This window comes from Muntiacus reevesi, chromosome 18 (assembly GCF_963930625.1).
Source record: "Muntiacus reevesi chromosome 18, mMunRee1.1, whole genome shotgun sequence".
NCBI lineage: Eukaryota > Metazoa > Chordata > Mammalia > Artiodactyla > Cervidae > Muntiacus > Muntiacus reevesi.
The window spans coordinates 28,675,312-28,700,269 of record NC_089266.1 but is presented as its reverse complement, the minus strand read 5'-3'; the positions used below and the strand labels follow the sequence as shown (position 1 = coordinate 28,700,269).

The following is a 24,958-nucleotide window of genomic DNA, read 5'->3' as shown; positions in this document are numbered from 1 at the left end:
TTTGCACATGTGTGCATGCGTGTGGGTGTGTGCATGTGTGAGTGTGTCTTGGGAGCCACAAAACAAAGCCTGAAATGCAGAACTAAAGAACACAAGTCATTAAGAATGCTGTTGATCTCATCAGCACTTTAATCCTAAGCAGGGACACCAGCCTGTCATCAGATGGTTTTAAATCAATCAGCAACAAGTCCAGCAATAAACAAAGTATGACCTCTCTTCTGTTCAGAAGAAGAGTAAGAACTCTGTAATCTACAGAAGCAGGCAGATTCTTCACTGCTGAGCCACCTGGGAAGTATTCTTGCCTGGGAAATCCCATGGACAGAGGAGCCTGGTGGGCTACAGTCCACAGGGTCACAAAGAGTTGGACACAACTGAGGACTGAGCAACCTCCCTGATGCACTACTTTCCTTGTTAGGTTATGGAACAGGATCTTAAAGCACTGTTGGTTTTCTACAGTTCTTGTGTCATCACACAGGGACACTGCTTGGCTTTGCTGTCAGTTTTGGTCCAAGGACATGTGAGTTCTTGTGTGGAATTAGTTCTAAAATATTCAAATGTTAAAGACTTTTGGGAAACATCGCATTATACCACTGCTGTCTTCACAATCACCTGATCAAGGTTTGTAAAGAAGACCAACTGGGCACATTGATGATCTGCTCCTGATGGCTCTTTTCTCAGCTACTGAACAGAGCCCAGCCCAGGCCCTCCTGGTGCTGCACAGACTCCCCGCACCCGGCCTGGTTTCTGGACCAAAGCTTGGATGTCTGGAGCTCTGTTCCTCTTTGTCCTTCCTCCAGGTCTTTGCTCTTCCATATCTCCACCTGTAAGGTACTCTTCCCAAACTGTGTCTTCAGTTATACACAAGACACTCTGAAAGAAGTCTGCAGATCCACATGAGACAGGAATCGGGAAGCACTCTGTCTCAGGTGTCAAGTGTCCTCTGAATTTCACTTCTGAATTGCAACATAAGCATTTCCAGGACAAATAAAAATGACCAGGGTAACATGGCGATTTAAGAACCACAGGAACATTTCGTAAAAATCCTGCATCAGCCCCTGAAGCTACTGAAAGCGGCATGCACAGGCCTCAGACTGTGAAGAATTTCTGCTACACAGAGAAGGGGTGGGGCAAGAAGAGAAAATACTACCAGTTCACCCTAATTCCTCTGCAAGGAGAGTGAAGGTGCAGGACAGCCCACCGAGTCCTTCCCAGCCCTGGTCCTGGAGGGAGGGCCAGCTTGGGAGTGGCGCCTGGAGGACATGCGGAGCACTCCTCCGACAAAAGGTCAGGAACACTGACCATCTGAGGAGACCAGGGTGGCTGATCTGCGGCACAAAGGACGGTAGCAAAAAGCCACAGGACACGCCTAAAATGGATAATGACCAAGCAAAACAGACCCCCAAAGCCGGCTCCCACGTACCACCTGCGCCAAACAGAGAAAAAACTGGAAACTGGTGAATTTCCTCGCTGGTACCTTTTCTGCTGCATTTCTTTCAGCGCCTGTATCTCTGACATTCAGCAGAGATTTACCTTAAAGAGCCTCTCCTCTAGCTTAAGATACAAGAAGATTTCAAGAATAGTTGGGCAGAGTGAGCACAGATGACGGTAGAATCCAGACACTGATCCTGGGCAGAGAACAGGTCCCGACACACTTGGATCCACTGAAGCAGGAATAAGAGATGGGCAAAAACAGGCCAAGATGCCCAGACAGATCTCATGGCGTAAGATGAAGAGACTCACTGCATGTGAGGGAGAACAGATGTGTAAACAAAGGACAAGAAACAGACTCAGACACTGAAAAGCCTCTGCCTTGAGAATGCAATAAAACCAAGAGAACAAACAAAAGATGACAATGTAAAATGAAAGGCTGAGTGTTATTAGTAATCTCATAAGGTCAGGAAAATATTTTTTTTTTTTAGGAAAATATTTTCAAGGGGAACCAACTTAAGAGAAAAAGGAACAAGGGCATATTGGCAAAGTCTTTCTGAAAATGGATGAAATGAACGATGTCAATGTGGGATTTCAGTTCCATGGGCAGAGAACACTGCTGACACTGACTGCCTTCCAGGATGCTACCAGAGGGGTTTAACACTTCCATTTTATTATCAGTTCACCTAAATAATACTTCACAATTAAGAAGAAATCCAATACAGTCAATCACCAAACCATCTGTTTTTAGATTTCAACAAGACAACTCTGGACCTCAGATCCCATGTACTGCATTTTCCGATACTTCAGAATTTTTAATTAAAAACTTATTCATGCAAAATTAGTATCTTCGCTCCATGCCCTCTTATTTCTAATAATGAAATCATTAAAAAATAGCATTTGCACTTAAAAGTCAACCTCCTGTCTACAAAGTGTACTGAAAATGAAGCTTTGCTCCTGCCTTGGTTCTAGTCATCTGATGTGGCTTTTAAGTTCTGAAACTACTCATGCCAGAAAACTGGGAACAAAGTGACCTGAAGGTCCTGCCAGGGGTGAAAAATCAGGCAACAGACTCTTCTAAATAATTACATATTTATTTAGCACTTCATAAACACTTACATATAAAAATAGTCAACAGTCTCCCAAGAAAGACAGATCAAAATATGTGGGGCAGAGACAGCTGTGCATTTGAAGCTGAGGTTGTTTTTCTTGTTTATATTTGAAAACACCAGGCAAGTGAATTTTATATCATCGTAAGGACTTTCAGTCCGAGGTAAACTTACAGATATATAAATTCCTATCCCACAAGGACAATTCCAGCAGGTATTGAAACTATTCTTACAGAGAGGATAGTGACCTCTCAAGTTGAGTCTTCTAGTGACTCTGGGCTCTCAGGCCTGACCTCCCACAACGTCTTCCTGAGTTGACCAGCTTGCCTAAAGTCTCTGCAGAGCAGACAGGAAGTCCTATCTCGTTTCGTCTCCTATAGGGTAGCTGATGGTCCAGATGCTCCTCACACGAGGGCTGCAGTAGTCTCTGCCTGGAGGAGGCTGCTGACCTGGACTTAGATCTTCACAAATGGATGCACTTCCAACAGTTTACAGTCTCACTTTGAACCTTGGATCCCTCTGAGTTACACAATTCTGGACTGGAGAAGTCTTTTAGTTTCCAAGGTGAGCTTATTCACGAGGCTTTTGCCAATGCTCGTGAGTTCTCAATGCAGTTCTGGTCAGCACTGTCACCACACGGAAGTGTCTGATTCAGCCACAGCCTTTATGATCAAGCAAACATCTAACAGAACCCCTCAAAGAGATTTTGGAAGTCAGCCCAACACGTGGCAGTGGCTTATTTTGGACTAGGTGAGGAAGTCAGACCTCAGTCTGAAGAGGTGAAATCAAAGCTTGACATGGGGGAAGTAGGGCTTTCTAACTTCTTCAGAGACATCACGTGGACAGCTTCCTATTTCACCTAAACTAGTGTTAATTCCAAGCTTATCGGATACTGTATTCAAAAGGAAGCATAAAAATAAACTCCAAAAAGTAAAGTGTGGCCTGGTTTGTGTTCTCTCTGCACATGCAAAGCCATGGACCTCACTCAGCACTCTGGCTGCTTTTTAAAAAATGTTTTCATGACAGACTCGTATTTTGGGTTTTTTGTCTTTTGTTTTCAGAACAACTTCATTTTGTGCTTCAAAGACTGCTGAATCTTCTGAGAAGAAAGAAGGGGAAAATAAGAGGGAAGGATCATCTTTGTGCAGAGTTGATTCCAAAATGCAAAAGAAAAAAAAAAAAAAAAGGCAGAGAGACTTGCTGGCAACGACTGTTCGAGACAGTGGCTGTTCTAAGGAGACCGTTTGGTTCTTTATGAAAAGGGCATTCCTCCTCTACACACGCCCCCTCTCACACAGAAATGGCTGTGGCTCCCCATCGCGGCAGGGCTGGGCGGCCTCTCCTCCTCCACCTGCTTTGCTAGCTGACAGAGACCATGGAGCTGGAAGATAGAAACAGGAGGCACAGGCTGGTAAAGGGGTTACTCCACGTAACACGACCACAGTCTACACATCAGAACTGACAGCTGGCAGTGTCCGGGGGGACAGCTCAGATCCAGAACAGGATCAGCACGCCTGGGTTTCGACTTTTCCCATCCCTTGTGGAAATCAAGAGATCTTCAGACAGAAAGAATGCCACGAACAGGTTCCTCCCACTAGACCTTCGCTGACAGACAGGGTGTCGGCAGAGATGATGGAGACCAATCACATCAGGCCCCTGTGACTGACAGAATAGCCTGTGGGTCCCTCTACTGTTCTACAGTTAAGAGTAAAAAAGAAAAAGGACTTCTGTTATGATACACACGTGCTGTGTACACACGTGCTGGAGAAGGAAATGGCAACCCACTCCAGTATTGTTGCCTGGAGAACCCCATGGACAGAGAGAAGAGCCTGGTGAGCTATAGTTCATGGGGAACCAAAGAGTCGGACACAACAGAGTGACTTGGCACGGCACACAAGTGCTAAAGGCTTCGGGGAGGCACACGTCCTCGGCCCACTCTTCAAAGTGAATCTGTAGATGGGGCCAGGCAGCAGGCCAGCAGACGCAGTTCTGCAGAACTACAGACAGCTTTTCTGATGCCACACATGCTTGAAGCTAAGCTATGAAAATGCACATTTGTGTGAGTGAAAAGGTGATGCTTGCCAGGATACTGGAGGACTAGTTTCTGCCCCGAGGGCCAAATAAAATGCCAGCAGCCCAAAAGCTGCAGGTACGCATGTGAGGTCTGCTCAGAAAGTGCACAGGAATCCCCTTGAGAACTGGCCTTTCCCCAAGGGGGGGATGGGGAGGGGGTTGGACATGTCGACAATCCCAGAGACCCATGAAGCTACACCTTCAATGCCCCACCTCCCTTCTAGTGACAGCCGCAGACACCCAGTGAGCGGTGTGACATGTTACAGCTGTGAGAACAACACAGGGTGCACAGAGGCACACAACCAACGTCAGAATGCAGGCGCACACACAGAGTTAACAGCCGACCCCAGGGAGGCTGGCAGTGACAGGCCACATGCTGCTGGCTGCAGGGGTGGCAATGCAAGAACCAGCAACACAGGCTGACACATCGTGCACCTGAAATGTCCTAGTATGGAAGCTGGCACAGCTAATTATGCACAGACATTCAGCGTGTTTAGCTCTTTAAGATGTTTCCTGTGGCTGCTCATTGGTGTCACACAATGTCAACTACAGCAGAAATCGAGTAAGTCTCCTACAAACAATGGTTTTAACAGTTTCAGGGTAAGAGAAGACACACAGAAGTCTGTCCCTGCTATGGTCTGAGACACCCACGTCATGCATGTCTCACTGACAGGGTCTTTTGTTAGAGAGACTGCATGTGGCCCATCGAGGCAGTAAGTTGAGTTGCATGTGTGTTCTCTGAAACAGCCAGGACCAAGGACTCAATTTTTCAGGAAGAATATCTGTTGTTTCAATTTCGATGAAAGTTTTAACTTCATTATATTTCCCTTAATGGTTCGAAACAAGAAATAGCCAGAGTTGAAAAAGTTATTCATGATCCTTTCATCCAATAATTTGTGTGTCTGGCAAAACTGCCCACTTTCAAGTCCACAAAAACTACACAGGTTTGTTCAGATTTCTGGAAGAGAAAGATGAGGTCCACAACCTCACGTGGAGGTGCCATATGTAAGGGAGACCCCAGGCTTCTGTCAGGAAGATGGTTCAGTGGGCATGCAAGTCCACGACTCCCCATCAGAGAAAGGTCAGCCCATCAACTCGACTCAGGAAACAGCGGAGCCTGGGGGTGGGCGGCCTTAAAACCCAATCTACTCTTACCTCCTCATGTAAGAGATGAAGGCGATTAGTCTGGGAAGAAAACCTGCAAAGGTGAGATCAGAGCCTAACTGTGCCATGTATCTTAACATCAATTATTCTGACTCCAAAATAAAAATACCTCTGAAAATATCACAGGGCTGAAGATAGCTAATGAGCTAAGTTTTAGAGTCATCTAAAAACAGTATGCTAAGTAACGTTCCACTGTTTTAGGTACTGAGTTCTTGGCAACAAACGCTAACTTGTCTGCACACCCAGGCCCACCGCCCACCCGCCTGCTGGCCTGTGTTCTCTTGACAGCCAGCTGATGAGAAGGCGAATCAGTCTATCTGGAGTCACGATGGAGGTGCTTCTCCTACGACGCTCTTACCTTCTCTTGTTGTACTAATACTTAGAGGACCTCGTCAGAATTTTCTGCATGTTCTCTGGCTGTGGCTGAGCCAAGAATGACTTCTGAGTTCTCGTTAGGTGACTGTCAAACTTAAGAACCCAGGGAGCCAAGATGGAAGCATTATGCTGATCCAGGACCTCAGAGGGTGGGAGCTGGTTCCAGGTGGTATGTTCAGGGAGAGGCGGGGCCGCTGGCAAGTAACTTCTCCAAGACCAACACTTAGAAGAGGCGGCTGGTCAGGGCAGCCAGAGCCAGGTAAGAAACCACTCTGGCAAGTGTCTGGAGGGTGGCCTGAGGCAATGACGGCCAAGAAACCCACTGATGGCATAGGTTCAGCAATGTGTCAGTTTTCAAATTTTGAAATATTCTGTGATAAGGGATTAAACTGCTCTATTTGGGAGGTAGGTTTGCAAATCACTGGAAAATCAAAAGAGAAATGTATTGCGTTTAAAAAAAAAGTGCCCCTAAGTTTGAAAATGTTAGGTGTGCAAATGGGGTGGCCCTACGTGGTCAAGCTACATGTAGGCATCCTGTGACATCAGGCTTGTATATATAATCTGACCTGTTTCTTAGAATCTTAGAATCTTAGAATCTATACACTGAGCCACATCTCACACTCAGGGCTTGTCTTTCACTGTTTATCTGTGAGACGACGTATGATGTGGTTCTTCCTCCAAAGACACACAACAGAAAAGCAAGACACGTGGACAAGCAAACAAAAGCAGACACCACAGCAAACCAGAACAACCCACAGTCATTTCAACAGGGAACACCACGAAATCTGCTTTCCTACTTGGCTACTCCCTGAACTGAAAATTCATGCGCTTTGGTGGCCAGAAAGTATAGGTTTCACTACACAATCATGATCTTAATTTTCATAAACAAAGGGCCATGAGATTGACCGAAGCAAGCTTAAGAGAATCAAAACAGAATTCTGGGCAGAAATCTACCCCTTCCACTGCCATGAAATTCATGACACTACATCAGACCCAGAGGCTGGGAATCCAGCCTCCAGCAACCCTGGAAAACAGTTATAAAGTGCAAGCTGTGCAAATCTGTAGCCAGAACCTACTAAGGGTCTTTTAATTCTACTGTGTCTTATATTGAGAGGCATCTGAAAATTCAAAATAATTTCTAATAACCAAGAATGTCAATGTTAAGGACATCTATCCTGACAGGGGAAAGACAGCAATGCATGAGCTGAAGCCTAAAATACTGTGACAATCTTGCCCAGAAAACATTTAAACTTTAAATAATAAGCAACTCTGAGCTCACTTTGGGAACAGCTTCCCCTGAAAGGTCGCTGTTAGGACAGGCTTGTTGGAAAAACGTGGCCTCTGATGTCCTCCCCCTGACCATCCCCCCAAAAGAAGGGAATCTCATATCGGTCCAACGTGTGTTCTCCATGCTGACCCTTTGAAATAAAGTGAGTTACTTCATGCTCTTCTGCAGGGAGCATACAGGAGCTGCTAAGAAAGGACACACCCTGCACCAAGACAGTAGGTGAGGTCTGCATCCACCAGCCAGCCTGAGTAGTGGGTCAGCCTCTCCCACTGAGTGAGGATGACCCACATGGGGTGCTGAACCAACACTGAGATGGAAGAGCAGCCTCTCCTCCAGACCCCAGAGAAGACTTGGCTGGAGCTCTGTCCTCATGGTAACCAGTTTCCTCATCACCAGGAACGGCAGTCATGGTGCTAGGTGGATTGTTCCTACCCTGGAGCTTGTTATAACTTGGCCATGGGGTTAGTTATTCACTGGCCATGGGTTAGTTATGACCTCGCCAGGGGATTCGTTATAACCTGGCCACGGAGCTAGTTATAACCCGGCCATGGGCGGGCACAGAGCAGCAGAGGGACCTGGAAGGAACGTGAGGGCTCAATGAGGGCAGAGACATCCCCGTATCCTGGGTGGGGAGAGTGGCCGGAACTCACCTGCCTCGGGCCTGTGCGTCTCCCAGCGCCTTCTGCAGCCGGGCGTTCTTCTCTTCCTCCTCCAGCAGCCTCCGCTTGACAGCGCGCAGCTCCTGCTGGGCCTCAACCTTGATGTCGTTGGCCACCACTACCGCCGTCTGTAGGTCAGCCTGGAAGCGCCGCCACTCTTCCGTCTCGTCCTGGAAGAGCCAAGTTGTTGCCCGCATCAGACTGACCCCCCAGCCACAGTTGCAGGGCCCAGGGGTGTCTGTAGGAAAGATGGACTTTGGGATCTTGGTGCCAGGAAAAGGTGCAGGGGGGCTGCACCTGCAGGTGTGGGAGTCCCAGCCCTGAAATTGAGGCCGCCTGAATCTCCCTCCTGGCCACACTGTGGTTCCAGGCCCCGCAAGTTTACTACACAAAGCAGGGCCAGAGAGTCGTCAGGGTGTGTCTCAAAGGTGTCCACACCTCAGTTAATGGGAATATTTCAGGTAGAATGATGCTCTGGCTCTGACCATGTCTTACCTTTATCTGCTTCGTCAGAGTCTTCAGCTGCCTCTCCAGGTCTGATTTCTGTTCCTCCAGCTTCATCACGCTGCCTGGAAAGGAACAGGCAGGCTGGAGTCAGAAACGTCTTGAGCCTCTGGGGAGCTGAGCTCAGGAGCTGGGCAACCTCAGGTCCTGCCACGGGCTCCAAGACCTGCCCCTGTGGCCGGGCTTGCCAGCTCAGCGCCCAGAGCATGGGAGCCAGCGGCAGAGGGTTCCTCCAAGAGAAACAGGATGAGTGGGAATGTAAGTGATGTGAGGTAAGGGTTCAGTCTCAGAGACAGGCTGCACAAACTCACAGTGCTACGGGAAGAGAGCCAACAGTCGCTCACACTCACACGCTGACTGCCTGGAAGCAGCACGGCGACCTGAACATCCTTCGCTGCTGTGATGTGGAAGAACGGTTTTTCTTTAAATTTATTTTTAACTGGAGGATAGTTGCTTTACAATGCTGTGTTGGTTTCTGCCGTACAACAATGTGAATCAGACACAAGTGTACATGTGTTCCCTCCCTCTTCAGCCTCCCAGAGGGAGGGGTTCTAAGTAACAGCAGGAATGGATGGTTATTACTACTGTGATATTTAGACCAGCTTCCAAAGTCTGGAACTGACTCGCAGCTAAAACTCTGAATCACCTGGGGAAACTTTTCAGAAGCACAGATGTTCAAGCTCCAGACCCTGACCAATGGAATCCAGTCTCCCAGGGAGACAGGGTCTGGGGGTGTCTATGGTCCAGGCAGGTACAGACAGCTGCCAGGCACACAGGATCAGCTCCCGGAGCAAAGATGGGTTATGCTCCCTTGAGACTCTGATCCCAATGTTCTCATCAAAGTTTAATGCTGTTTGCATTAAACTGGCTCACTGGTCGATATCTTTGTGGAAAAAAGCCCATCCTATGGGTTCTGGAACTTGCTCACCCACAGCATCCTTCTCCCATGTAACAACACTTGGCAGGCATCTGGAAGACACTTCTGCAGCCCAGGGCACTCAGAACTGCCTCATCTGCCGGGCTGGAACTTCCCTCCTGTGGGTACCAGCGCTGGACGAGAGGGCTTCACACCTTCCTGGGAATCTGACCACACGTTTCTTTGATTTGGGTTCACAACCACACTGTTCAATGTCTTGGTTCTTTTTTAAATCTCATGAATCTACCAATGTCACTACTTTCCCATCTGCTCCACTCAGCACTTTTCCAAGCGGCTCGGGGACAGACTGCGAAGGTCCCCTCCTGGTCTCTGGAGGTTTGGTCCACATGAAGGCACTGCATTTCTGGTCGGCATGAAGCTCCCCCATGGCTTGGATTTCCTGCATGTGATGTGTCCCGGCTCTCCTATACCAGGGACAGCAGATGGGATTTCAGAACTACACTTGGGGCCATTTTAATTTGTTGTGAAGCAAAGGCTTCTCTTGTTGTGGGGGTGCACGGGTTCTACAGCACAGACTCAGTAGTTGTGGCGCACAGACTTAGTTGCTCCACGGCATGTGGGATCTTCCCCAACCGGAACTCAAACTCATGTCCCCTGCCTTAGCAGGTGGATTCTTAACCACTGGACCACCAGGGAAGTCCCTTGGGGCCCATTTTAAACAGAGGCATCACCAACATCCAAGCACAAAAATGCAAAACACATGGCACTGAATCAACTGTGAAAGACACCTGTGGACGGTCCAAGCTGAAACAGGAAGGCGGGGTCACCTTGTCCCACCCCAGCTGGGGAGGCCCCTGGGAGACTCAGACTTTTTCCCTGTCTGCAGGGTGCCAGCAGCTATGGCAGCATCGTGTTGATTTGGGCAGGGGGGTGGGGTGTACAAGAAAGTTTTGGCAAGCAGGTAGATTCACCACCAGTAAGAGTTCCAGAAATAGGATAGAGGGACTGCCCCCACTGGGGAACCTTTCAGGCCACCAACTGTGCTATGTTCAGCAAGGCAGGTGCTGCTAAAAGCTTGCACACTAAGTCTTTTGTTACTAAAGGAAAACACGTTAGATGGGATCATTTGATAAGGCTTATTTGCACAAAGCAGGCAGTGTTTACCTAATCTCTGAAAAACATCCCTCCCTACTCAGAGCTAGCAACCGGTTCCTAAATAAACCACATACAAGCACCTCTTTAGGAACACATGGGCGATGTCTCAAAGTCAGCTGATCCTACTGTCCAGGGGACCCATGCTGGGGCTGTTTTCTCCTGAGGCCAACCCCCGGCCCCCACCCTTCTACCTGGCAGATCCCAACGGTAACACCTGTTGGCACCTGCCGTGTGTTCCTAACACCCCACACGCTCCACCCACGACCAACAGCTTTTCTTCTTCATCAGCTGTTCTGTGGCTCAGTTCAGGAGTCTGATGATTCTCTCTCTTCTACTGGCCTTTCTTCCTGGGAGACAATAGCACGCTCAAAAGGAAGACCTGGCAACCAGTGTCCCCACCTCCGTCCTGATCCATGCCCACATGGGACTTGGGTCTACTTACTTTCCAGCTCACTGATGAGCTGGTTGTTGTGCAACTTGACAGCGCGATGCTGCTCCACCTGGTCCTCCAGCTCGAATATGGTCTCCTTCATGTCTTTGATCTCTGCGTCACTCTCTGACGCTTTCTCTTGTAGCTTCAGGCTGGTTCTGCTCAGTTGCTCTGCCTGGTGATCACAGATCTCCTTTAGGTAAGAGTAATCCTTTTCCACCTAGAAGGAAGCAAGGTGCCATGGTCACCTGAACAGGAAAGAGCTCCCCCCAGGTCCACACTGTGCCCACTGATGCAACAGCAAAGCAAGCCCTGGGCACGTGTGTGCCCGGCACCATCTCTGTGTTCTGGGCCTCAAAAACAGCCAAGGCAGAGAAGTGTGATGGATGTCAGTGGCCGAATGGATAGATTCTGGGCCCCTTCCTACAGCGTCAAAGAAACGTTGCTGTTGTTGTTGTTCAGTTGCTAAGACGAGTACGACTCTTTTGTGACCCCATAGACTGTAGCCCGCCAGGCTCATTCTGTCCATGGGATTTCCCAGGCAAGAGTTCTGGAGTGGGTTGCCATTTCCTTCTCCAGGAGATCTTCCCGATCCAGGGATCGAACCTGAGTCTCTTATGTCTCCTGCACTGGCAGGAAGGCTCTTTACCACTAGCGCCACCTGAGAAGCCCCTAAAGAAAGCTGCATCTGCTTAAGTACCCCTTTCCTGTCCCTTCCTTGGAGCTGTCCCAGGATAGTGGCCACTCGCCTCACTGCTACAATGGAGCAGCGCCCTCTGCTGGGAAGCCAGAAGGCTAACCCCCGCGACACACCCCAAACTTCTACCTGGGGCTAGTGTTTCTTTAGAGGAACACACTAATGGGACGGCAACAGCAGAAATGTGCACACACCAGACACAGACACGTGCGCAGCACACTCACTTCACCTGTTCAAGTTTAATCAGTAACGTTCTCAACACACAGAAAAGCACCAACTGGGATGGGATAACCATGTGCCAAAACGGGCAAACCAACTGTTAATTTTTGCCATGCTTGCTAAATCTTCTTTTACCCTAACAAGATTTGCTAAAGCCTCAATCTTCCTTCCCACACTAGGGAGTGTCCAGAAATCGGCATGTGGTTGTTCCTTGAAAGAGTTTCCCACGTTTACCGTGTGTGGATGTGCCTATGACAATACACAGTGTTGTTGTGGATGCTCTAAAACATTTACACAAATGATATCGCACTCTCTCAGGCTTCTGCAGGGCCCTGTACGACCTACTACACTGTACCCTATGTAAGATGCTCTCATCCTGTGCTATTATTCTGTGTCCTGCATATACTGTGCTGATTACACTTCTGTAACTTGCTTTCAACTATGCTTTTGAGATATATTCATGATACACACTGTTCTAGTCAGTACTTTTTTTTAAAAAAGAAAAGCTTTATTATTATTTTTTTTTAATGCACCATGATGTTTGTGGGCTCTTAGTTCCTCAACTAGGAATTGAACCCAGGCCCCTGGCAGTGAAAGCATTGAGTGCTAAGCACTGGACTGCCAGGGAATTCCCTAGGTCATTACTTTAAATACTGCATAATATCCTACTGCCTGAATACACTAATCACTTTACTATTTTAAGCTGTATCCTGGTTCTACAGTCCTTTGTTATTAATAGCTGTATATTTAGCAGATGATGTAAGCTTGACACCTAGTAGGTTTCTTCCCAGATTTGGAAGGGGAAGTCTCCAAATACAATTTTTTTCCCAACTGCATTTCATGTGCAGAATCTGTGGGTATTTGAGGACAGTACTGCGTTTTATTAAAATATCTATTCTGGGTATAACATTCTTATTTTATTTTTTACAGTTTTATTAACCATTTCATTTTTGGCTGTGCTGGGTCTTCGCTGTTGTGCAAGCTTTTCTCTAGTTGCAGCAAGCAGGGGCTACTCTCTGGTTGCGGTGCTAGGGCTTCTCGTTGTGGTGGCTTTTCTCTTATCACAGAGCACGAGCTCTAGGGTGAGGGAGCTTCAGTAGCTGTGGCAATGTGGGCTCAGTAGTTGCGGTTTCCAGGTTTTGCAACACAGGATCAGTAATTGTGGTGAATGGGCTTAGTTGCCCTGAGGCACATGGGATCTTCCTGGGCCAAGGGCTGATCCTTCGTCTCCTTCACTGCCAGGCTGATTCTTTCCCACTGAGCCACCAGGGAATCTGTGCAGTTTGTCAATTGGGAGGTTTTGATCAAGGATAAAGAAAGCTGAGTGCCAAAGAATTAATGCTTTTGAACTGTGGTGTTGGAGAAGGCTGAGAGTCCCTCAGACTGTGAGGAGATCCAACCAGTTCACCCTAAAGGAGATCAGTCCTGGGTGTTCATTGGAAGGACTGATGTTGAAGTTCAAACTCCAATACTTTGGCCACCTGATGCGAAGAGTTGACTCACTTGAAAAGACCCTGATGCTGGAAAAGATTGAGGGCATGAGGAGAAGGGGACGACAGAGACTGAGATGGTTGGATGGCATCACCAACTCGATGGACATGGGTTTGGGTGGACTCTGGGAGTTGGTGATGGACAGGGAGGCCTGGCGTGCTGCAGTCCATGGGGTTGCAAAGAGTCGGACACGACTGAGCAACTGAACTGAACTGAACTGATCAAGGATAAGGAAGGAAGGGACTGAGGGAGGAAAAGAGCGCGCCCCCGTGTGGGGAGGAAACAAGAGAGTGCTTGTGTGGGGGAGGGGAAAGGGTGCAGGTGCCTGTGGGGGTGGGGGGAGGGGGTAGGAGCTGCACTCAGGGGTGGGGCCACGGGCCTGGACCAGATTGCAGCGTGTAAATGTCAGCTCTACCAGACCCTGCATCCATCTGAACAATTAAATGGAACAGTGCACTTAAATAGTTTATCACCATGCCTGGTGCAGGTAAGCACTCAACAGTAGCTATTCTTTCCTAAATGCCTTCTGTCTCTGAGTATGTAAGTTCAAGAAAATCACAACATATGGAAAAGACCAAAAGTCTTATGTCCTAGGATAGCTACTTTAATAAACAGAAGATAGACAATCCTTAAGGAGAAAAAGTCACTGCATTTTAGCTCCTGGAAGGCTGGCGTCTGACAGCCTTTGACAAGCAGCCACAGGAGGCACCTGTGGGCCTTGCCTCCCGAAGATTCTGGCTTTCTGCAGAGCAACCAGGCTCCACCTCACAGACTCCCATGTTAAGGGCCACTCCCCTGGGATCTAGAAACATGTCCTTTGCTTGACTGGGACTAAAACGGGAGGATGTGAGCAGGTGAGGAATGTCTGAGGACCCTAGGGTCTCCACGTGCAGCTCAGGCTGCGGCCTCTCAGGAGCTCTGGCCTCCGTTACATCCTTCATGTCGGGGTCATGAGCACAGGCGTAGGTACAGAAGGGCCTGTGCTGGGTGCCGTGCACAGCTGAGTGGGTAAACGTACAGACCAGTGTACGTGGGTCCACTTACAGACAATGTTCTTCCTTCTTGATTTTGGAATATTCTCTCAAGTTTAGCAATGTACTCTGGAAAGCTCTTTTATTAAAAAAAGAAAAAAAAAAAAAAAAACACGTAGCTTTATCATGCTTCCAGTAGGGGCTGGGGAGGTATTTTTAGACTCATCTCACAAAGTAACTAATGGAGAGAGAAATTAGATTATTAGAAAAGAGCAGCTTGGCCAGCAGCTCAGCCCAGCACCTGCCCCTGACGACTACTGGGTGCCGGCTGAACCCTGCACCCCTGGCTCCTCGTTCCCTGGGCCAGGTCACCGGGTCCAGCTTCTCTGGTTCAAGAACAGAACCGACATGCATGACGTGGTTTCCAAGGTTTCCCTTTAAAGACAGAACTCACTCTCACGCACATAAAGCACATCTCCTCTTCAAAAGTCAACTTTCTCTAGAAATGGGGCATGCAGAACTGCATCACAAATCGGTCAAATGATTCCTGGGAGTCCCAGTCCTCCCCAGAGACGGGGTGCATTAAGCCGGTCCCCATGCTCAGACAAGCACTAAAGGCAGGTGGCAGCAGAGACCACTTGGGAGGGACTGTACTGCAGGGCTGGCCTGAGCTGACAGGGGCTGGGATCTCAACAAGGTCACTGCCTTTCCTCTGGCTGGTCAGACACTGAATCTGAGGAATGGTATCGCCATTCGCCTGTCCCCAGGAAAACAGACCCTGCATGGACTGTAGCATGCCAGACTCCTCTGTCCATGGAATCTTCCAGGCAAGAATACTGGGGTGGGTTCCCATTTCCTTCTCCAGGGCATCTTGCTGAAACAGGGATCAAACCTGAGTCTCCTGCATTGGCAGGTGTTTTCTTTACCACCGAGTCACCTGGAAAGCCCTTTCTTCTGGGTACAAGATGTTCTAAAACTGATTGTGGTGATGGCTGCACAACTCTGTGGATATACTAAAAACCACTTACTGGTACACTTTAAATGAACTGTATGTCAACAAGGCTGGTATTGAAAAAATTCTCCAGAGGCTCCCACTGGCTTGAGGGTAAAAATCAAAGCTCTTGACGGGGTCTCCTCTAGCCCGACTGTAAGCAGCTGCCGTGCACTCCAGAAACTGCAAACCACTGGTCACTTCTTTGATGGTGAGAACTTGCAATTGTCTTTCCATGACATTCCTGCTGTCCTGCCCCACCAACACACCTGGTGAACCCAGACTCCCCTCAAGATTCAGGTTCTAAATCAAACAAGAGGACGTGTCTTGATGACACAGGTTTTCGCTTCGAATTTCTTTACTCTCTAGACAAGCAAGAACATCTTTCCTAGTTCATCGAGACTTGGCAAGTTGCTTTCTATCAAACCTAAAGGCCCTGGCTGTAAGACTGCTGTGTATTTGAGCCCAATGTGTCTGCTTCAGATGGTTCTCTCTCTCTTCTTTATTTTTGTGTAACCAGGAAGCAGCATAAATCAGGTATGAAGAATAACCGTTCTGGGAGTTCCCTAGTGGTCCAGTGGTTAAGACTCTGTGCTTCCACAACACAGGGCACAGGTTAGATCGCCAGTCAGGGAACTAAGATTCCTGCACACTGCATAGTACAGCAAAAAATTAAAAACCCAAAACAAAAAAACCCTGCAAACAGGGTGATGAAAAGTAAGTCCAACAAAATTTGCCTCTTCAAAAACAAACAAACAACCAAGAAGAGTTCTGGGGTCAGCCCCTGGCCTTCATTAGTTAATGAACTAAGCCTAGTAACTTAACCATTCCCTGCCTCAGTTTCCTCAACAAACCCTGAGATGGGTCAACAGGAAAAAAAAAAAAAAAAAAACTAGATAAAAACAGTATCTGTACCCTAAAATTATGACAATTAAGTGAGATTAAATGACCTAAAGGCACCAAGAGTATCTGGCACATATAAAGCATCAGAACAGTAGCTGTTATAAAAACATGATAAACTTTTCTTTAACATATTGATTGATATAATTTTAGCAGCCTTTCTCTCCTAATTCATTGCAAGTTTCTCTGACATACATTCCTTCGTTCAGTTTTCTCAACAAGCATTTACCAGATGCTTAACACATGGAAAAAGTCACGTGTTCAGCTCAGTTGCTCAGTTGTGTCCGACTCTTTGCGACCCCAAGAATCGCAACATGCCAGGCCTCCCTGATCATCACCAACTCCTGAAGTTTACCCAAGACTCTCAAGAGTCTTCTCCAACACCACAGTTCAAAAGCATCAATTCTTCAGCGCTCAGCTTTCTTTATAGTCCAACTCTCACATCCATACATGAATACTGGAGAAATGATAGCTTTGACTAGACAGACCTTTGTTGACAAAGTAATGTCTCTGCTTTTTAATACGCTGTCTAGGTTGGTCATAACTTTCCTGCCAAGGAGTGAGAATCTTTTAGTTTCATGGCTGCAGTCATCATCTGCAGTGATTTTGGAGCCCCAAAAATAAACTCTGCCACTGTTTCCCCATCTATTTGCCACGAAGTGATGGGGCGGGATGTAATGATCTTAGTTTTCTGAATGTTGAGCTTTAAGTCAACTTTTTCACTCTCCTCTTTCACTTTCATCAAGAGGCTCTTTAGTTCTTCTTCTCTTTCTGCCATAAGGGTGGTGTCATCTGCATATCTGAGATTATTGATATTTCTCCCAGCAGTCTTGATTTCAGCTTGTGCTTCTTCCAGCCCAGGGTTTCTCATGATGTACTCTGCATATAAGTTAAATAAGCAGGGTGACAATATACAGCCTCGACGTACTCCTTTTCCTACTTGGAACCAGTCTGTTGTTCCATATCCGGTTCTAACTGCTGCTTCCTGATCTGCATACAGGTTTCTCAAGAGGCAGGTCAGGTGGTCTGGTATTCCCATCTCTTTCAGAATTTCCCACAATTTACTGTGATCCACAGTCAAAGGCTTTGGCATAGTCAATAAAGCAGAAACATATGTTTTTCTGTAACTCTCTTGCTTTTTTGATGATCCAGTGGATGTTGGCAATTTGATCTCTGGTTCCTCTGCCTTTTCTAAAACCAGTTTGAACATCTGGAAGTTCATGGTTCACATATTATTGAAGCCTGGCTTAGAGAATTTTGAGCATTACTTTACTAGGATGTGAGATGAGTGCAACTGTGAAGTAGTTTGAGCATTCTTTGGCACTGCCTCAGGGATTGGAATGAAAATTGACCTTTTCCAGTCCTGTGGCCACTGCTGGCCACTCCAAATTTGCTGGCATATTGAGCGCAGCATTTTTACAGCATCATCTTTTAAGATTTGAAATAGCTCAACTGAAATTCCATCACCTCCACTAGCTTTGTTCGTAGTGATGCTTTCTAAGGCCCATTTGACTTCACATTCCAGGATGTCTGGCTCGTGGTGAGTGATCACACCATTGTGATTATCTGGGTCATGAAGATCTTTTTTGTACAGTTCTTCTGTGTTTTCTTGCCACTTCTTAATATCTTCTGCTTCTGTTAGGTCCATACCATTTTTGTCCTTTATTGAGCCCATCTTTGCATGAAATGTTCCCTTGGTGTATCTAATTTTCTTCAAAAGATCTCTAGTCATTCCCATTCTATTGTTTTCTTCTATTTCTCTGCACTGATCATTGAGGAAGGTTTTCTTATCTCTCCTTGCTATTCTTTGGAACTCTGCATTCAGATGGGTATATCTTTCCTTTTCTCCTTTGCTTTTCGCTTCTCTTCTTTTCATAGGTATTTGTCACATGTTAAGACTGTACATAGTGTGAGGGCTTAAGTAACTGTACCATGAATGAGTGTGCATTATCTTGCTGTGTGTGTTTTATATTTTTTTTAATTTTAAAAATTTTGGCTGTGCTGGGTTCTTCACTTGCACAGGGGCTCTCTCTAGTTGCAGCATGTGGACTTAGTTGCCCTGCAGTATGTGGGACCTTAGTTTCCCAATCAGGTATTGAACCCGTATCCCCTGCATTGGACAGTGGATATTTTTTAAAAAATTTTATTTTTGGCTGTGCTAGGTCTTCGTTGCTTTGCTCAGGCATTAGTTGCAGCAAGTGGGGGCTACTCTCTAGTTGTGGTGTGTGGGCTTCCCATTGCAGTGGCTTCTTTCGTTGTAGAGCATGGGCTGTAAGGTACATGGGCTTCAGCAGTCGTGACTTTCAGGTCCTAGAGTTGGGGCTCAGCTGCTCCGAGGCATGTGGGTTCTTCCTGGACCAGGGATCAAACCTGTGTCCCCTACAGTGGAAGACAGATTCTCATCCAGTGGACCACCAGGGAAGTCTCATTATGTCTGTTTTACATCTAACTTGGTTATTCCCTTCTGCTGAATCCTTGCCCCTGTTCTGATGGAGCCATGATTCATTCATGCCAGCTTCCATCTGCACTATCTTTTTTACAATGCTACTATGCCAAAGGGGAGGGAATATGCTAGTTCAGTTTACCATTTTGTTATGGAAAAATAAAGATGGGGACAGAAAACTCAAGGAGGAGGGCAAACATCTGTATCTCACTGAGGCCCTCTGGGACACCTTCAGGGCAGAGCTGTGATGCTCCCTGAGGTGCTTTCCAAGGTCTCAACCAGGAGACAAATGCTGGGGCAGCCAGAGGCTCCAGAGACCAGTCCTGCGGTCAAGTTTAAGAAAGAGACTGGAGCTCAGGCCCAAATCAGTACCACCAAGGCACTGGGCTAGCCAAGAAGTCCCAGCCCATCCAGGATGTGGCCTCCTGGGTCCATAAGCCCACAGCCCTCCTGGAGCTGAGGGTCAGCGCCTCTGAAAAAGGAACACCAAAGTTGAGACCTAAAGCTTCAGAGAGGACCTGCGGGGGGAAAAGTGGGGCAGAGGGCAGTGAAGGGGCTGGAAGGGAAAGTAGATGGGGTGGGGACGTGACCGACCAGGCGTAGTCCTGCTGGCTATGGCCAATGGTGCTCTCACCTGCCCAGAGGTCACGCCCCCTTCTCTTCTTACTAAGACCCCCTAACTTGTTCAGGAATCAGGCTGTGATCCTGCACTCAGGGAAGGTGACCTGAGGCAGGGTCACCAGATCACTGGGTATGACCCAGTCCTGCCCAGGTGTAACGGGGAGGCAGGGGGGAGCCAGGGAAGGTTCTCCCACAGGACTGTGAGGACTGTAGAGACCAGATGCTGAAAACACCGTGCTTGTCATCTGCATCTCCAGTGGGAAGGCAGAGAGGGTCTCAGGGCTGCCAGCCTGGAGCAGTGACATTACACCGCCTGGACCCCACCACCAGCCTCGAACCAGACTCCAGGTTATGGAGCAGAGCACACATCTGCTGACTGGGGCCCCGACTCTGGGGTTTGTTCTCACTGTCCAAAGCACCAGCTGGTCATGCTCATGGACCACCTGCCATTTCAGCCAGGGTCCAGGTCTCTCCATCCCTGTAGGGTCCTGTCCTCAGTCACAGTGACGGGGCCACTGACCTGCCACATCTTCTCTCACAAACTGACCATTTGTGGCCAGTTGCTGCCCTAATCATTTTGTCTTGGTGACAACACTGGTCACATAATGATCGTGTCACCTCTCATTTTCCTTGGCCACTCAGGCAAGTGCTTCTTTACAACCCCCTTACTACACTGGAGGAAACACCCAAGTTTTGCAGGAGGAACTGAATTTCTACACATTGTCAACCTCAGGGGAAGAGAAATATCAGTGTTTTTTTTTTTTTTAAAACTTCTAGGTTCCAAGACTTACAAAAATTCTCCAGCTTGAAATCAAGGTCCCAAATGACTGGAATCTTGACGAGTAGACCTAGACTGCATTATAATCTGGAAAAACAAAGATGTGATCCAACTCCACACTGCTGGCCAGCTAAGGAAGGCATGTGTGCGGTGGCAGGAGGCTAAGGCTTGAGGATTCTGTGGAAACAAGACCACCCCATCCTGGTCCCACGAAGCTGTGCACAGGCAGGTTCTACAATCACACAGTCAGCTGCCAGCAAAGTTACAACGTGGAGGTCAGAGAAGCTGGAAACCTGAAGATACTCTAACCCAGCTGAAGATGAAGAAATGATAGGAAGAAGAAAGCCTGTAAGACATCCACACTATTAACGATCAGAGAATCATGTTGCAATGGACCATTCTTAAGGCAGATGAAGCAGCAGAGATAAACCCTCTGGGAGTTCAGGGCATAATTTGTATCAAGAGAGTGACAGTCCCTGATATGAGGTGGGAGGATGTTTTCAGTCCCTCTCAGCAAGGGACTCCAAAATCAGACCCAGAGCTCAGAGGAATTGGGAACCTGGAAGCCACCTGTCTATACCTTTCCAGCACTGCTCTGAGGGTGGGCAGAATATTATACAATTACCAGCGATCTTTACCAGAGAACAAAGTTCAGGCTGATTAAAGCATTTTTTTTTTTTTGATTAAAGCATTATTTTTAAAAAGCGAAAATAGTGATCATTTATTTGATCTTGGGTTAGGGAAGATCTTTCTGAGTGGAAATGGGGAGGGGAAAAGAGGAAACGGAGACCAGATCTGAATGACCCAACAGCTAGGTAACAAATGTCAGCAAGGGGTCCAGAACACCCCACCCCATTGGTGGGATTACACCTGTGTCTTACTGCTGGCAGCCAATCTGGCCAAAGGCATGCAAAGTCTTTAAAACAGTCTTGACATAGTGAGTCAATGTCTAGGAATTTTTCCTAAGGAAATAATCAGAGAGAGATAAAAAATGACTTACACTATCAAAAGACTGGGAAAAAAAACATGAATGTTCAACAATAGGTGAGCAAGAAAGTACTTAGGAAATATTTCTAGAACAGCATACTATCTGGCCTTCAAAATCATGTTTCAAAGGATAGTGAACAATGAGAATGTGCTCACAAAATATCAGATTTTTACAAAGTTAGTATGTATAGAACAATTTTTTAACTTGTGAGATAAAAACACACACACATACATTGGTACATCTGGTAAGAAAATGCCAAAATAGTGGTTATATAATTGTATTACTTGGTGGGAAAACTTGGGGCGATTTTAGTTTTCTGTTCCTAAGTGCCCAAAGCATGGTAACCAGGAAACTTGATGTCTATCACTCACTCTTCAACACTTGGCTTGCTGCCACCTCTTCCAGGAAGTCTTCCTGCACCACCCTCCCCTTACCCACATTATTCTAGGTGCTCCCCTGGGGACTGGACTCCAGACTGGCCTCTGTGATGTTCTTTATTCCTGCATCATCAGACTCACTGTATCCCCATGACACATTCTACTACTGTAGCTAGAAATTGGGGTGTCTCATTGCTGCATGCCCGGTCTGTGTGGACCCTGACAGATCTTCAGGCTAGACTGCTGGATTGTGAACATAATTGAGTACCTGGTCCTCTGTGCCCTGTGTCTCTCAGGCTGAGGAGGGCCAAGTAGATGAGGATGAGCAAACCCCAGCAGAGAGAAAGCTCCTTACCTTGGCCAGCAGGCTTGAAACACGCTTCACCTCCCCATGTGCCTTCAGCAGCTCTTGCCTGAGCTCCGAGCAGGACCGCTCCAGCTGGTCCTTCTCGGCTCGAGCCACGGTCAGCATTTCCTGGACGTCGCAGCCCTCAGCCGTGGGCCCCAGGGGGCTGGCCCCTTCAGTTTTCTGCTCCTCGTTCTCCAGGGAGGCCTGCAGAGACCCGTTCTCTACCTGGAGCCCTTCCATGGGAAGCTGACACGCTGCTGGGGTCTCAGCTGTGGGGCCGCTGCTGTGCCGCTCCAGCTCCAGGCGGGTGGTCAGCTCCCCGTTCTCCTCCTGCAGGTGCCGGACAAGCTCCAGGGCGCCACGGTGCTCCTCCTCGACCGCGCGCAGGCGGCACGTCAGCTGCTGCTGGATGCTCAGCAGCTTCTCGCGCTCGAAGCGGCCCTGCTCCAGGATCTCTGTGCACTTTTGCTCCAGCTCCAGGATCTTGCCTTCCTGGGCGCCAGGCTCCTCGCCCTTTACACGCTCCTGAAGGAGGGTCATCAGCTTCTCATTCTCCTGGCTCAGCTGCTCCGCCCTCTCCCGGTGCTGATGAAAGGACGTTTCCAGGAGTGTCTTCTCGTCCGCCAGCTTCTCATTTTCAGCCGTCAGCTCCTGCACCATCTGCTGTTGGTCAGACAGCTCCTGCAGTGTGGCCTGCAGCTCCTCGGCCGTGCTGTGCTGGTTCTCCTCCATCCTGTGGATCTTCTCTGCCAGGGACGCCAAGGACAGCTCACTCGCTGTGTTCGGGGAGCTGCTGGCTGCCGAGCACTTGGAGCTCTTGATAAGGCTCCCGGCGGGGGACAGGGGCCCCAGGGTGTCTGCCGGGATGTGTTCGAAGTCAGAGGCATCCGGGGACAAGGAGGCCTTGGTGACATCACTGCTGGAAGAGCCTGATGTCCGCAGGGCACTCTCGTGCGGGTTTTTTCTGTACGTGTCAATTTCACCCAACGCCTCATTCCCCGTCGGGCTCCCGAAGCTGGACTCCTGAGTTATGGACGTCGGGCAGCTGCTGTCCCCAGTGTGACTTGCTCCCCCCTCTGAATCCGGGGAGTGCTCAAAATAAGTCAGTTTCTCCTTCAAGGCCCGGTTTTCTACCTCAAGCTCTGCAAGCTCTTTCTGGAAGCTCTTGTTCTTCTCCTCAAGGGCTCGGATCAAAGGTTCCGAGTCACCCGGCAAGACCGATGCTCTGTCCACACTGGGGTCCAAAGTGTCCCCATTTTCACTGTCCTGAGTCCGTTTCTCCATCCACTTTTTGAGTTCACTTCGGAGCCTGTTGATCTCACTGTCTTTCTCTTTGGCTTCTGCCAAGAGCTCCCGGACCTGGGACTCGAGCACGGCCTTCTCTGCACCTTCATGCTCTGGCCGGGGTCTTGGGGGAGCAGCCCGCACGTGCTTGGTGGGGGTGGGTGCGCCGGAAGAGGTGGGGCTGGTCGTCACTTTCCTTGAGTTGGGGGGACCGCGTGGCACAGTTCTGTCTCTCGAGACAGTGACAGCGAGTTCTCGAGGGGCGGGAATGCCTGTCCTCTTGGTGGCTGTCACGGCCCCTGAAGAGAGAAGAAACCAGTGAAACAAACCGAGCACTTTTATGAAGGAAAGCCAGTAACTTTAGCTCTCAGGGCACGTGGGCAGCATGGCTGCCACTCTTCCTCCATCACATCCTCCCTGCGGTGCCTACCCAGCTCCAACTGGAGCTTCTACACCCCTGCCCCCAGCCCTGTGCTTCAGCAGAGCCAGCACCATGCTGAGCTACTCAGCATCACCCCATCCCCAGCAACGGCTGCTTGCTCAAAGCACACACCAGCCCCATGGTCAAGGTCAATGAGACACCAGGAGAGGTTCCTGCGTGAGCGCCTAAACAGACTGGTCTGGGGATGGCTGGCAACCATCATTGCAGGAGGAAGGTGAGGAAGCAGAGAAGAAAGAAGGAACCAAGCTCTTAGTAGCGCTGTGGAGCTGTGGGTCAGTCACCCTGAGGCTGGCCCTCCAACCACACAAGCCAACAGTCACCTTTCATAAGTCACCTTAAACTAGGTTTTCTGTAACTTGAAACATAATACAACTGAATTGACAGTTCTGACAAGTAAGCAAAATACAGGATTGCTGTGAATTCTTAAGTAAACACTCAAAAACTGTATCATTTGCATTCTGACTGAACAAATTCCATGAAGAAATCAGAAGACCCAAATAATATTGTACTAGGCACAGGCTGATCTGATTCAATGACCTATTGTTTTTAACATAAGTGGGAATACTGTGCTCATTTGTATTCACAAAGAAACAAGAACCAACATGATGAGGGCCCAGCACATTCATCTGTTGTACGGTTTTCAATGCCAAACAGATTTATGTAATGTGGAAATGATACAGAATTTAGAACTTACAATAGAAAATGTAAGGAATTTATTTTCATCTATACTACCACAGTTATTTTTTAACCTTTACCTACACTACATTTTAAATTTTCACTTATGCTGTTTACTATGGAAAATGTTAAAAAAAAGAAAAACTAGGGGTGAAAACTCAGACATCGATCTCCTAAATGCTCCAGAAACGAAACCCACCTCGGAGATTAAAGTATAAAATGAAAAATCTGGATTTCTTACAAACTCAAAGAGGTTTGATCAATCAAGGCTCACTGCAGCAACTTACACAATAATGGACCGTGGACCGGAGGCCTCTGCTGTGTAGGGAGGGTAGGGGGCAGGGACACATCCACAGCCTGGCAGAGGCCCCAGCCAGCCAAGGCAGCAGCAGGAACCACTGTGGTGAAACAGCTCTGAACCCACTGCAAAGACAGCCACTAAGTCATGAGTAACTGTGTCTCCCAGTGCCCCAGAATCCGAGGGGGTGATGTGGAGGCAGGCGGGGGACACTGCTGAGTGTCTTACTGCCGAATGCTTCTAAAACACTGACATGATGAAGGCTAGGCTGTCATAGTCACATAGAATAACACTCAGGTTTTTAAGTAAACCTTTCCAAATTAAGTTACTGGAAAGCTAAGAGCATGGTAACACATGTGTGATGCATGGCTG

At 48.1% G+C, this 24,958-nt stretch overlaps 1 protein-coding gene across 3 annotated transcripts in view; it reads right to left on the bottom strand.

Annotated features, from left to right (window-relative positions):
• The window catches only part of SPECC1 (sperm antigen with calponin homology and coiled-coil domains 1), a 196,444-nt gene that overhangs the window by 50,206 nt on the left and 121,280 nt on the right, over positions 1-24,958 (bottom strand). For 2 of the 3 annotated variants that reach the window (XM_065908704.1, XM_065908705.1), the window contains 4 exons: positions 21,894-23,470; positions 11,075-11,282; positions 8,592-8,665; positions 8,088-8,266 (listed from right to left, as the gene is read on the bottom strand). In XM_065908704.1, coding sequence (XP_065764776.1) covers positions 8,088-8,266; positions 8,592-8,665; positions 11,075-11,282; positions 21,894-23,470 — 2,038 coding nt within the window. Of the gene's footprint in view, positions 1-2,503; positions 3,919-8,087; positions 8,267-8,591; positions 8,666-11,074; positions 11,283-21,893; positions 23,471-24,958 lie in introns of those variants that run through there. The other variant, XM_065908706.1, reaches the window with a different exon arrangement.